Source organism: Spermophilus citellus (assembly GCF_964194105.1).
Source record: "Spermophilus citellus genome assembly, chromosome: 3".
Lineage (NCBI taxonomy): Eukaryota > Metazoa > Chordata > Mammalia > Rodentia > Sciuridae > Spermophilus > Spermophilus citellus.
The window spans coordinates 172,073,648-172,086,841 of NC_138184.1; the positions used below are offsets into that span (position 1 = coordinate 172,073,648).

General features: G+C 37.8%; 1 protein-coding gene across 9 annotated transcripts in view; it reads left to right on the plus strand.

The window, feature by feature from the left end:
• GSAP (gamma-secretase activating protein) overlaps positions 1–13,194 on the plus strand; it is a 167,679-nt gene that overhangs the window by 132,744 nt on the left and 21,741 nt on the right. For 6 of the 9 annotated variants that reach the window (XM_081282796.1, XM_081282792.1, XM_081282800.1 and 3 more), the window contains one exon: positions 562–5,526. The exons of 1 other annotated variant lie outside the window; for it this stretch is intronic. In XM_081282796.1, the coding sequence (XP_081138922.1) occupies positions 562–803 (242 nt within the window). In that variant the 3' untranslated portion in view covers positions 804–5,526. Of the gene's footprint in view, positions 1–561; positions 5,527–13,194 lie in introns of those variants that run through there. 2 more of the 9 variants (XM_081282798.1, XM_081282797.1) reach the window with 2 other exon arrangements.

Here is a 13,194-nt window from a genome sequence, read left to right on the forward strand (position 1 = left end):
AAAAAGAAATCAAGTTAGAGAACATACAAAAGAGCAAGCTCTTTCTGTGTTTATAACTTTCTATTTTCTCTTCTCATAGTCTGTTCCCAAGTTTATCTGCAAGCACCCTGATGTCCATTCTTTATGATGGGCTTGCCAACTCCCCTGGGCCCATTTGAGGCACTTCCTTCTCCTCAGCACCCCTACAACACTGAGTACAAACACCCAGTGGAGAAGTCCTCTTAGCATGTTACAACTGTTAGGGAGCACAGCCTTCCCTCTAGACTCGGGCTCCTTCCAGGCAGGCTCTGGCCTTCTTTATACTACCTGCAATGGAGGACTAGTGCCTGCCTGGGTTACTGACACAGCCTCCTAACTGGCCCTCCTTGCCTGCCTCCAACCTTGCTCATGAAAGTGAATTACCACCCAGCACCATAGGGAAGCCCAGTTGGCCCTGCATACATTGTCTCTCCAGTCTTACTGCCTGCTACCCTCTAGCTCTGGTCACACTGGCCTGCTTGCCAAACTTGTTCCTACCCTAAGACTTTTGCCTTTTCTGATCATTGCTTGCTCTTTCCACAGATCTCTGCACAGGCCACTCCTCACTTCATGTAGAGCTCTACCTGGCGTCACCTTCTTGCAGAGGCACTGGATCATCCTATCTAAAACAGCATTCTACATCACTCTTTCCTTGTCCTGCTATAATTTCTATATACTATCCATCACAACCTGAAACTACATTATGTATTTGTCAGTTTGGCCAGCAGAAAACCTTGCTCCATGAGGGCAGGGACTTTGTCCTGTTTACCACTGTATTGCCATGACTCAAAAAGCATTTGCACGGGGCTCTGTTTGTGGCTCAGTGGTAAAGCACTCACCTAGCATGTGTGAGTCACTGGGTTCGATCCTCAGCACCACATAAAAATAAATAAATAAAATAAAGGTATTGTGTCCATCTACAACTAAGAAAATTTTTTAAAAAATCATTTTCATATAGTTGGCATCCAATAAATATTCACATGAATCCATAGAATGACTGAAGTTAGTTTTATTCCTTGTTTTCTTATTTGAAATAGCATAATTTATATACTAAATGAGAAGCCTGTGCATATGGAAATATAACTTCCTCAGAATGGCCTATTTTATCACATTGTTCTATATCCAGATTGGAGAAAAAAACTGGCATAATTCATGGAAGGGAAGACTCCACAGTTGTTTTCAGAGGTGTGAAGAAGGGTTATTTCAAGAACTCACTTTAGTTTTGTGTGATGACTGAATTCCTGAGGGATAATATTAGAGGGAAACGTAGTTGCAGATGTGATTGGGTGGTGGATATCCAAGGGATTAAATGGATGTTTTAGGTGAAGGACAGATTAGGCCAGGAGGCAAGTGTAAAGGAGTATTACATGTAGGAACTTGAGAACAATCCTCTTTTATTTCCCTTCCAAACTATTAGGAACTCCGATATGAATTCACAGGAAGACCCTGTGTGCATACCTTGAACTTTTATCTCATGGGTGTTTGGTTCATAAGAATCTGCCTTTGACCCATGTGACAAACACATTGCCATGAATTTGTTATGCCATTTTCTCTCCCCGGATACACAAGAAGTCTACATTTTATAGCCTTCCTTGCATTTGGATGGGGCTACGGTAAAGACCATTCATCTTCCCAGCCACACTGAACTGGGAAGGCCTGGGATCCAGTTGCCAAAGCCAAAAGATGGAGGGGATGTGACTTGCACTGGACTGCTGGGAGCCAGAAACAGAGTTTGGCGATTCCACTGACATTTGAAGATGTGTTACTACTAAACAGCCCAGCTGAAGTCTGACTTCTTATCCCCTCGAATTACAACTCATTATCTTCCCCCCTGAGATCTGTTTTTCTATTCTTCCTCTCAGCCCATGGCACTTGGGTCAATTTTCAAAATTATGAGTGTGAGTCATTCTTGAAGCTTCTCCACGCCTTGCTCCTGTCAAGATTTTTTTTTTTTTGTCTTTAGCATTCAGAAGTTGTATTAAGATGCATTTGGAAAGTATTTCTTAAGACTTACTCTGATTGGGTTCATCAAGCTCCTCAAATCTGTGGGTTTATGTCATCAAATTTGGGAAGTTTACAATGGTTATTGCTTCAAATATTTATTCATCACTTCATACGTTTTTTCTCTGCAACTCTGATAACATGAGATTTTTTGCTATTGTCTCATGCATGCCTAATACTGTTCATTTTTATTCAATCTCTTTTCTCTGTGTTGCTTAGAATGGATAATTTCTATTTACTTACCAAAGTTCAATAACTTCTATCATCTCCAATATTCTATTCAGCCCATCAATTAAGTTAAACTTTTAGTTACTGTACCTTTTAGTTCTAAAATTTCCAAGGAAGTATTCTTTATATATTTTGTTTTCTGAGACTATTTTTCCACTGTTACAAAGTTGTTTGGAATTGTTTGTGGATGATATAAGCACCATAAATATTATAGGATTATTGACTGTTTATTATATTAATTAGTGTGTGTGTTCAATGAATAAGTGACTATAAGCAATGTGCCCATGATGTACTGTGAACTGCAATACTTAGATAAACTGTAGAACCTAAATAGACTTAAGTTAGTGTTGTAAGATTCTACACTTGGGATGTACACCCCAGACCTCACCCAGTTATCAGCTACAAGCACAACTGAACTAGGACTTAAAAACCCCAGACTTCGGGGAGGCAATGGGACTAACAGGATCAGGACAGAAAGACTGATACTTCCATCACTGTTGTCCCCCCTGCACTAGACTCCTCTGGCCCAGATCCAGTTCCAGTGACCCAGACTTAAGACATGTCACGGGTGAGCGTCTGGGACCCTTGGGTGTAGACTCAGTTAGGACTTAGGATGTGTGTTTGAAATGTGATGAGCATTAATAAAATAGATTTTATTGAATCTAACTGCACCTCAGACTGAGTCTATAGTAACCACTTGTGACAGTGGAGTATGCGTATAATAGCTGCTTTAAGTTCTTTGTCACATAACTCAAACACTTTTCTCATCTCAATAATGATATCTACTTTTTGTCTTTTCTCATGGAAGCTGATATTTTCCTGATTATTTATATATGACAACTTTTGTATTTTAGCCTGAACATTTTGAACATTCTATGAGATTCCAGATTTTACTTAAATTCTATGACAACTATTGATACTTTTGGTTTCCAGACCTAGTTAGGTTTGTGTCAAAGGGTCCAGTCAAGATTCTAGGGGCTCTCATTTTAATTTCAGTTCAGTTTTCAGCACCTTTGCAGTACTATTCAGATTTTTCCTTTATGTGTGCCACCCTGGACAGGTTTGGGATGTGGGAAATGAACTCTCTTAGTTCAGTCCTCAAAGACTTCATTAAGCTGTTTAGGGTCAGATACACAAATGCTCAGCTTGAGGGTGAGCCCAGAAGTTCATGAACACATGAATGAGTTCACACGTACAAGTTCTTCTTCCTCTGAGATCCCTTCAGTACTTCCTAGAGACTTGGATCTTCTGATCTTCTTCCTTTTTAACCTTCATCCAGAAAAATGGAGATTTAGTTGCCCTGTGCTACTTTGGCAACTGAACTTATATCTGGAGATAAGCAGTGGGATGACAGAGAGAAAATGAAAAAATAAGCAAAGGGAATCTTCCTATTCTTTTGGGAATCATAGCTCTAAAATAGTGAAGTTTGCCTTTCCTTAGAATGTTGGTTCCTGTGGTCTTCCACTGCAAGTGGCCTCTGTCATTGCTGCCTCAGTGTTGCTTGGGAGCTGAAGAGTGAGAGAATGTAGGGGAGAAAAAAACAAAATCGGGGTCTGCATTATGAGCATTATGAGTTCCTTTCATGATCTTTGAACCAGAACTAGTTTTTTTCTGGGGTTCTGTCTGCCCAGGTCAATGTCCACTTCTGGATTTTTAGCTGTAACATTCAGGCTAAGAGATATCAGAGGGGAAAAATGGCAAATTCACCACCACTTCAGGATCATTTCCCTCAATATGCCTGCCATTATTTACTTTTCAGAGGAAAATATATGCTACATGTGTTCCACCCAGTTTCATAGTTATGTTTAGTAGAAGAGACTGGACACAGAGGGATTACTCTACAATTCCTAGAGCATGAACCCATGTTTAAGGCCACTCTGGGAGAAGGTATAGAAAGAGGGCTGAGGACTGATTTCTGGGATTCCAAAATTTACATACACAGATGATGAGGAGAAACTAGTTTAAGAAAAAAAAAAAGCAAACTATTCTAAAACTATTCTGATTTCCATTCCTATATACAAGGAGTTCACTTGCCACTCCTTTCTAGCAATAAGTAAAATGCCAAATGAACTGAGAAATATATCCATAAGAAAATGAAGTCACAGGGTAAACCACTGCCACTAAAATTGGAGGGATAAATAGATGATTACAGAGAATCACAAGTGTTGATAGAAAAATCTAAATTGTAACTGAGGCATTGCTGGAGGCTCTGTGGATGTCTGAGAGTCAAAACCTCCAGGGGGCAGAGTTTGTGAGCTTTGCCTCATGAGCTTGACCTGATCCTCAGGGTGAATACAGGATAAAATCCCCTAGGCCTGTCCTCAGGAGAGACTAACCATTGAAGCTTAGCCTGGTGAGGTTTTATTAGAGCTTCACTCACCTGGTAAAAATAAAATTACTGACTAGTTGGCTCTAGTCATCCACATGGAAGACTGTAAGGAGGGCCTTAGGCCTAGCCTAAGCAACTCCATTTTAAAACTCCAGTTTGAAACCTGTAGTCTCATCAGGCCCACCTACCTAATGGAGCCCGCCAGTATGGCCCTCAGGCACAAACAAGTCACTTCTCCCCACCTTGACAAACCCAGAGTGAAGTCTCTGGCATGCTGTCCTCACGGATAAGGGGGAAAGGTGAGAAAATCAGGATGGGGACCACCAGACCAGATGTTTTAACACTAGGGTAAATGACATAACTGAGAGACCTGGTTGCAGCTGATAGGGATTGAAAGGGGGGTCAAAAGCCCCCAAATTTGTTATAAGTAATGGAGCAAATGAACATTCAGCCAGCCGACACTGATGCACACGAGCCCGAAAGCCTGACAGGGATCTGAACTAACATCCCAACTTTCCTCATCTGCCTGATCCTCTGTGTTGTTCTCGCTGCTCTCAAACTCTACAGCAGCCTCTTTACTCTGGTGAGGAAAGGACTTCTCCCTATGACCACCTCCTCAGCCACTGCTCCACCCCAGAAGAAGCCTTCCTTGGTTCCTGACCTGATCACCACGGTCTGAGTGTGCATCTGATGGACTTAAAGCCTAAGGCTTGAGACTTTAGATCTGGCACTTGAGCTTAGCTCACAGAGAGAATGTCTGTCATTAGCCTGTCATGATTAGGTGTATTTGCAGTGCTTAGAATTAATCTGGAATTGTTTGCTGTGAATTAATTAATCTAGAATTGTTTGCTGTGAATTGATTATGTCTATTGCAGTGCCTAGCATTAAGGATTGTCATTTTCTTGATTAAGAACTCATAGAGTGAAATTGTATTGAGTGATTTAAGTGAATAAAGCATTGACAAAGGCAGAAACATGTGAGCATTCTTTATTTCTCCCCTCGACTACATAAGTCACACATTTTGCCATCAAGACAATGATAAGAACTAGACCCCAGCTAGAACCCACTCTAGCCATCTTGTCTCAGGGGCTTGGGGTGGGTGGAAAAAAGCAGTCAAGCAGTTCAGAGTCCAGAGGTACAGGCTCACTAAAAGACTGAGACCCACACTCAGGACTATAGAGTACCTCCCCGGGCCACACCTCATCACCACCGCCGCCCTAATTACAGCAGTGCTTTCTACACCGTGTATTATGTCTGGCTATCAAGACAAAACTGCAGAGCATAGTAAATGGCAAAAAGCCCCATTTGAAGAGACAGAGCAAGCATTAGAACCAGGTATGGCAAGGATGTTTGAATTATCAGACTAGGAATTTAAAACAATTATGTTATATGTTAGAAATGCAGCAAGAAAGAAGATGGGCAACATAAGCAGAGAGATGGAAATTCTAAGAAAAAATAAAGAAATGCTAGGTGGATGCCTCTGGATAGACTATTAGTAGAATGGACACAGGTAAATAAAGAATCTCCATTCTTGAAGTTATTTCAATAGAAACCTTCAAAACTGAAAAGCAAAGAGAAAAACAAACAAAACCACCCCAGAATATCCAAGAACTTTGGGACAGCTACAAAAGGCAAAACATGCACATATTTCCAGACAGAAAAGAGAAAAAAGCAAAAGAAATATTTGAAGCAATAATAACTTCCTTCACATTAATGTCAGACAGAAAATTATAGATCTAGGAAGCTCAAAGTATACCAGGCAAGATAAATGCTCAAAAAAGTTACACCTAGGACTATCATATATAAATTACAGAAAATAAAAGACAAAGAAAAAATGCTGAAAGAAGTTAGAGGAAAAACACCATGTTTATAGACGAGCAAAGAAGAGAACTATATCTGACTTTTTCTCAGAAACCATGCAAAAAAAAAAAAAAAAAGACACCAGAGTGAAGTATTTAAAGTGTTGGCAGGAAAAACCGATGTGAAATTACTCTTCAAAACTTAGGGAGAAATAAAGGCTCTTTCAGTCACAAAAAAATAGAAAGAATTTGTTGCCATTGGACCTGCCTTGCAAGAAATGTTCAAAGAAGCTCATTAGCGGGAAAATGATGTAGATTAGAAACTTGGATCTATATACAGGAAGAGCATCAGAGAGTAAGTTCAGACAAAACAAAAACAATTTTCTCATTATCGATTGATATAATTTGTTCAAGATTATAATACCAACTGTATTTAATGATGTATGCTAATAAAAATAAGCATGAATTTATTATGCTTATATATAGGAAATAATGATGACACAAAGGATAAGAGTGAAGAGTTAGATGATTATAAGGTATTTGAAGTGATGTAGTATAATGGAAAGCAATCTTGGGTAGTTGTAAATGTATATTCCAAACTCAAGGCCAACCACTAAAAAAAGAAGTACAGTAGATATTGCTAAGGAAGGGTAAAAGGGGATCATGTAAAATTCTCAAAGCCCCAAAAGGCAGAAAAAAAAGTGGATGATAAACAGAAGAAATAAAGGATAAGGATGACAAATAGAATACAAAGACAAATATGGTAAATGTTGATGCAAATACATCAATAATTATGGTAAACATGAATTAAAAGACTACAAGTTGGAAGAAAGAAGGCTCAAATATATGTTGTCTGTATGAGACTCATTTTAAATACATATATGTGTGCATATATGTATATAAATAAAATGGATGGATAAAGATATACTATCTTAATCAAAAGAAAACAGGAGTCCCTGTACAGGTTGAGCATTCCAAATTTGAAAAATATAATAATCTAAAATGTTCCTAAATTGGAAATTTTTTCAGTGCTGATATGATATTCAGAATTTCTGATTCCAAACTTTTGGATTAGGGAGCTCAATCAGTAAAGTCTATGCAAATATTCTAAAATCCAAAAATCTCTGAACTCTAAAACACATCTGGTTCTAAGCACTTAGAAAAAGGGATACTCACTTGTATTAATTCCAGACAGAGCAGAGTACAGAGCAAGGAAAGTGAGTAGGGCTAAGGAGGGTCATCTCACAAGAACACAGAAGTAAATTATTCAAGAAAACATAATGATCCCTTACAGGCATCTGCCCTATCAACAGAGGGCAAAAATACAAAAGGCCTAAATGATGAACTATAGAAATAGAAGAATCTATAATTGTAGTGGGTGACTTCAACAGTTATCTACCAGAAATAGACAAATGTAGAAGACTGAAGGTTAGCAAGGACATAATTAAATTAAATATCATCTATCACTAAGATATAACTCCCATTCGTAAAAAGAAATGCCAGGCTTTTTTCTGAAAGCCAATCATCACTACAAGTTGAGATTAACAAAAGAAACAAACTCTTAGGAAGTACAGACAGTAAATGGGAAAATGTGCTTTCTTTTACTCAATGAGAATAATAAAAGAGAACGCTTATGTTTTATTTTTATTTTCACTCTTAGGCATATGTGGCATAATGCCAAAATGAGATTTTAGAAATTGCTTCAAGTAGAGTTAGCCTGAATGTTCTAAACAAATATTAGTGGGTTGGATATGATCACTTGTTTATTTTTTTCTTCCAATAACCACATTTTTAATTCATTTTTGTCCACTGGACTTCCTGATGAGGTCTAAGAGTAATAATTTCCATTTTTCTTGTTATTCTGCATTCAATGACTAACTATTAAGTGCCCCAAAAGTCTTTTTTATTGTTGGTCGTTCAAAACATTACATAGTTCTTAATATATCATATTTCACAGTTTGATTCAAGTGGGTTATGAACTCCCATTTTTACCCTGTATACAGATTGCTGTATCACATCAGTTACACTTCCATTGATTTACATATTGCCATTCTAGTGTCTGATGTATTCTGCTGTCTATCCTATTCTCTACTATCCCCCCTCCCCTCCCCTCCCCTCTTCTCTCTCTACCCCCTCTACTGTAAATCATTTCTTCCACTTGTATTATTCTTCTCTTACCCCTCATTTCCTCTTATATGTAATTTTGTATAACCCTGAGGATCACCTTCCATTTCCATGCAATTTCCTTCTCTCTCCATTTCCCTCCCACCTCTCATCCCTGTTTAATGTTGATCTTCTTCTCAAGCTCTTCCTCCCTACCCTGTCCTTGGTTACTCTCCTTATATCAAAGAAGTCATTTGGCATTTGTTTTTTAAGGATTGGCTAGCTTCACATAGCATAATCTGCTCTAATGCCATCCATTTCCCTCCAAATTCTATGATTTTGTCATTTTTTAATGTAGAGTAATACTCCATTGTGTATAAATGCCACATTTTTTTATCCATTCATCTATTGAAGGGCTTCTAGGTTGGTTCCACAATCTTGCTATCGTGAATTGTGCTGCTATGAACATCGATGTAGCAGTGTCCCTGTAGCATGCTCTTATTAGGTCTTTAGGGAATAGACCGAGAAGGGGAATAGCTGGGTCAAATGGTGGTTCCATTCCCAGCTTTCCAAGAAATCTCCATACTGCTTTCCAAATTGGCTGCACCAATTTGCAGTCCCACCAACAATGAACAAGTGTACCCTTTTCCCCGCATCCTCTCCAGCACTTGTTGTTGGACTTCATAATGGCTGCCAATCTTACTGGAGTGAGATGGTATCTTAGGGTGGTTTTGATTTGCATTTCTCTGACTGCTAGAGATGGTGAGCATTTTTTCATGTACTTGTTGATTGATTGTATATCCTCCTCTGAGAAGTGTCTGTTCAGGTCCTTGGTCCATTTGTTGACTGGGTTATTTGTTATCTTATTGTCTAATTTTTTGAGTTCTTTGTATACTCTGGATATTAGGGCTCTATCTGAAGTGTGTGGAGTAAAGATTTGTTCCCAGGATGTAGGCTCCCTGTTTACCTCTCTTATTGTTTCTTTTGCTGAGAAAAAACTTTTTAGTTTGAGTAAGTCCCAATTGTTGATTCTAGTTGTTAACTCTTGCGCTATGGGTGTCCTATTGAGGAATTTGGAGCCCGACCCCACAGTATGTAGATCATAGCCAACTTTTTCTTCTATCAGACGCCGTGTCTCTGATTTAATATCAAGCTCCTTGATGCATTTTGAGTTAACTTTTGTGCATGGTGAGAGAAAGGGATTCAGTTTCATTTTGATGCAAATGGATTTCCAATTTTCCCAGCACCATTTGTTGAAGATGCTATCCTTCCTCCATTGCATGCTTTTAGCCCCTTTATCAAATATAAGATAGTTGTAGTTTTGTGGATTGGTTACTGTGTCCTCTATTCTGTACCATTGGTCCACCCGCCTGTTTTGGTACCAGTACCATGCTGTTTTTGTTACTATTGCTCTGTAGTATAGTTTGAAGTCTGGTATCGCTATACCGCCTGATTCACACTTCCTGCTTAGCATTGTTTTTGCTATTCTGGGTCTTTTATTATTCCATATAAATTTCATGATTGTTTTATCCATTTCTACAAGAAATGCTGTTGGGATTTTGATTGGCATTGCATTGAACTTATAGAGGACTTTTGGTAATATTGCCATTTTGATGATGTTAGTTCTGCCTATCCATGAACAGGGTATATTTTTCCATCTTCTAAGGTCTTCTTCTTAGAACAGGGTATATTTTTCCATCTTCTAAGGTCTCTCTTTAGGGTTCTGTAGTTTTCATTGTATAAGTCTTTCACCTCTTTTGTTAGGTTGATTCCCAAGTATTTTGTTTTTTTGGGGGGATATTGTGAATGGAGTAGTTGTCCTCATTTCCGTTTCAGAGGATTTGTCGCTGATATACAGGAATGCATTTGATTTATGCATGTTGATTTTATTTCCTGCCACTTTGCTGAATTCATTTATTAGCTCTAATAGTTTCTTTGTAGACCCTTTTGGGTCTGCTAGGTATAAAATCATGTCATCTGCAAATAGTGATAATTTAAGTTCTTCTTTTCCTATTTTTATGCCTTTAATTTCTTTCGTCTGTCTAATTGCTCTGGCCAGTGTTTCGAGGACTATGTTGAACAGAAGTGGTGAGAGAGGGCATCCCTGTCTTGTCCCAGATTTTAGAGGGAATGCCTTCAATTTTTCTCCATTCAGAATGATTCTGGCCTGTGGCTTATCATAGACTGCTTTTACAATGTTGAGGTATGATCCTGTTATCCCTAATTTTTCTAGAGTTTTGAACATAAAGGGATGCTGTACTTTGTCGAATGCTTTTTCTGCATCTATCGAGATGATCATATGGTTCTTATTTTTAAGTCTATTGATGTGGTGAATAACATTTATTGATTTCCGTATACTGAACCAGCCTTGCATCCCAGGGATGAATCCTACTTGATCGTGGTGTATAATTTTTTTGATATATTTTTGAATCAGATTCGCCAGAATTTTATTGAGGATTTTTGCATCTAGGTTCATTAGAGATATTGGTCTGTAGTTTTCTTTCTTTGAAGTGTCTTTGTCTGGTTTAGGTATCAGGGTGATGTTGGTCTCCTAGAATGTATTTGGAAGTTCTCCCTCTTTTTCTATTTCCTGAAATAGCTTGAAAAGTATTGGTGTTAGTTCCTCTTTAAAGGTTTTGTAAAACTCTGCTGTATACCCATCCGGTCCTGGGCTTTTCTTAGTTGGTAGTCTTTTGATGGTTTCTTCTATTTCCTCTATTGTTATTGGTCTGTTTAGGTTGTCTATATCCTCCTGACTCAATCTGGGCAGATCATATGACTTAAGAAATTTATCGATGCCTTCACTATCTTCTATTTTATTGGAGTATAAGGATTCAAAATAATTTCTGATTATCTTCTGTATTTCTGAAGTGTCTGTTGTGATATTGCCTTTTTCATCCTGTATGCTAGTAATTTGAGTTCTCTCTCTTCTTCTCTTCATTAGCATGACTAAGGGTCTGTCAATTTTATTTATTTTTTCAAACAACCAACTTTTAGTTTTGTCAATTTTTTCAATTGTTTCTTTTGTTTCGATTTCATTAATTTCAGCTCTGATTTTAATTATTTCTTGCCTTCTACTTCTTTTGCTGTTGTTTTGCTCTTCTTTTTCTAGGATTTTGAGATGAAGTATGAGATCATTTATTTGTTGGTTTTTTCTTTTTTTAAGGAATGAACTCCAAGCAATGAATTTTCCTCTTAGAACTGCTTTCAATGTGTCCCATAGATTCCAATATGTTGTGTCTGTGTTTTCATTTAACTCTAAGAAGTTTTTAATTTCCTCCTTGATGTCTTCTAAAACCCATTGATCATTCAGTAACCTATTGTTCATTCTCCAAGTGATACATGATTTTTCCTTCCTTCTTTTATCGTTGATTTTCAGTTTCATTCCATTATGATCAGATAGGATGCATGGTATTATCTCTACTCCTTTATATTGTCTAAGAGTTGCCCTGTGACATAATATATGATCTATTTTTGAGAAGGGTCCATGTGCTGCTGAGAAAAAAGTGTAACTGCTTGATGTTGGGTGGTATATTCTATATATGTCAATTAAGTCTAGGTTATTAATTGTGTTATTGAGTTCTATAGTTTCCTTATTTAACTTTTGTTTGGAAGATCTGTCCAGTGGTGAGAGAGGTGTGTTGAAGTCTCCCATGATTATTGTATGGTGGTCTATTAGACTCTTGAACTTGAGAAGAGTTTGCTTGATGAACATAGCTGCACCATTGTTTGGGGCATATATATTTAGGATTGTTATGTCTTGTTGGTATATGGTTCCCTTGAGCAGTATGTAGTGTCCCTCTTTATCCCTTTTGATTAACTTTGGCTTGAAATCTATTTTATTAGATATGAGTATGGACACTCCTGCTTGTTTCTGTAGTCCATATGAGTGATATTTTTCCCAACCTTTCACCTTCAGTCTATGTATATCTTTTCCTATGAAATGCATCTCCTGTAGGCAGCATATTGTTGGGTCTAGTTTTGTGATCCATTCAACTAGCCTGTGTCTCTTAATTAGTGAGTTTAAGCCATTAACATTTAGGGTTATTATTGAGATATGGTTTGTTCTTCCAACCATATTTGTTTATTAATGTTACTAAACCTGATTTGTTTTCCTCTTTGATTACTTTCCCCCCTTTACTGTCCTACCTCCCACTGTTGGTTTTCATTGTTATTTTTCATTTCCTCTTCCTGTAATGTTTTGCCAAGGATTTTTTGAAGAGATGGTTTTCTAGCTGCAAATTCTTTTAACTTTTGTTTATCATGGAAGGTTTTAATTTCATCTTCCATCCTGAAGCTTAATTTCGAGAGATACACGATTTTTGGTTGGCACCCATTTTCTTTCAGTGTTTGAAATATGTTATTCCAGGATCTTCTAGCTTTCAGAGTCTGTCTTGAGAGATCAGCTGTTATCCTGATTGATTTACCCCTAAATGTAATCTGCTTCCTTTCTCTTGTAGCTTTTAAAATTCTCTCCTTATTCTGTATGTTGGGCATCTTCATTATAATGTGTCTAGGTGTGGATCTCTTATGATTTTGCACATTTGGCGTCCTGTAGGCTTCTAGGATTTGGGATTCTGTCTCATTCTTCAAGTCTGGGAAGTTTTCTCGTATTATTTCATTGAATAGATTGTTTATTCTTTTGGTTTGGAGCTCTGTGCCTTCCTGTATCCCAATGACTCTTAAGTTTGGTCTTTTAATGTTATCCCATATTTC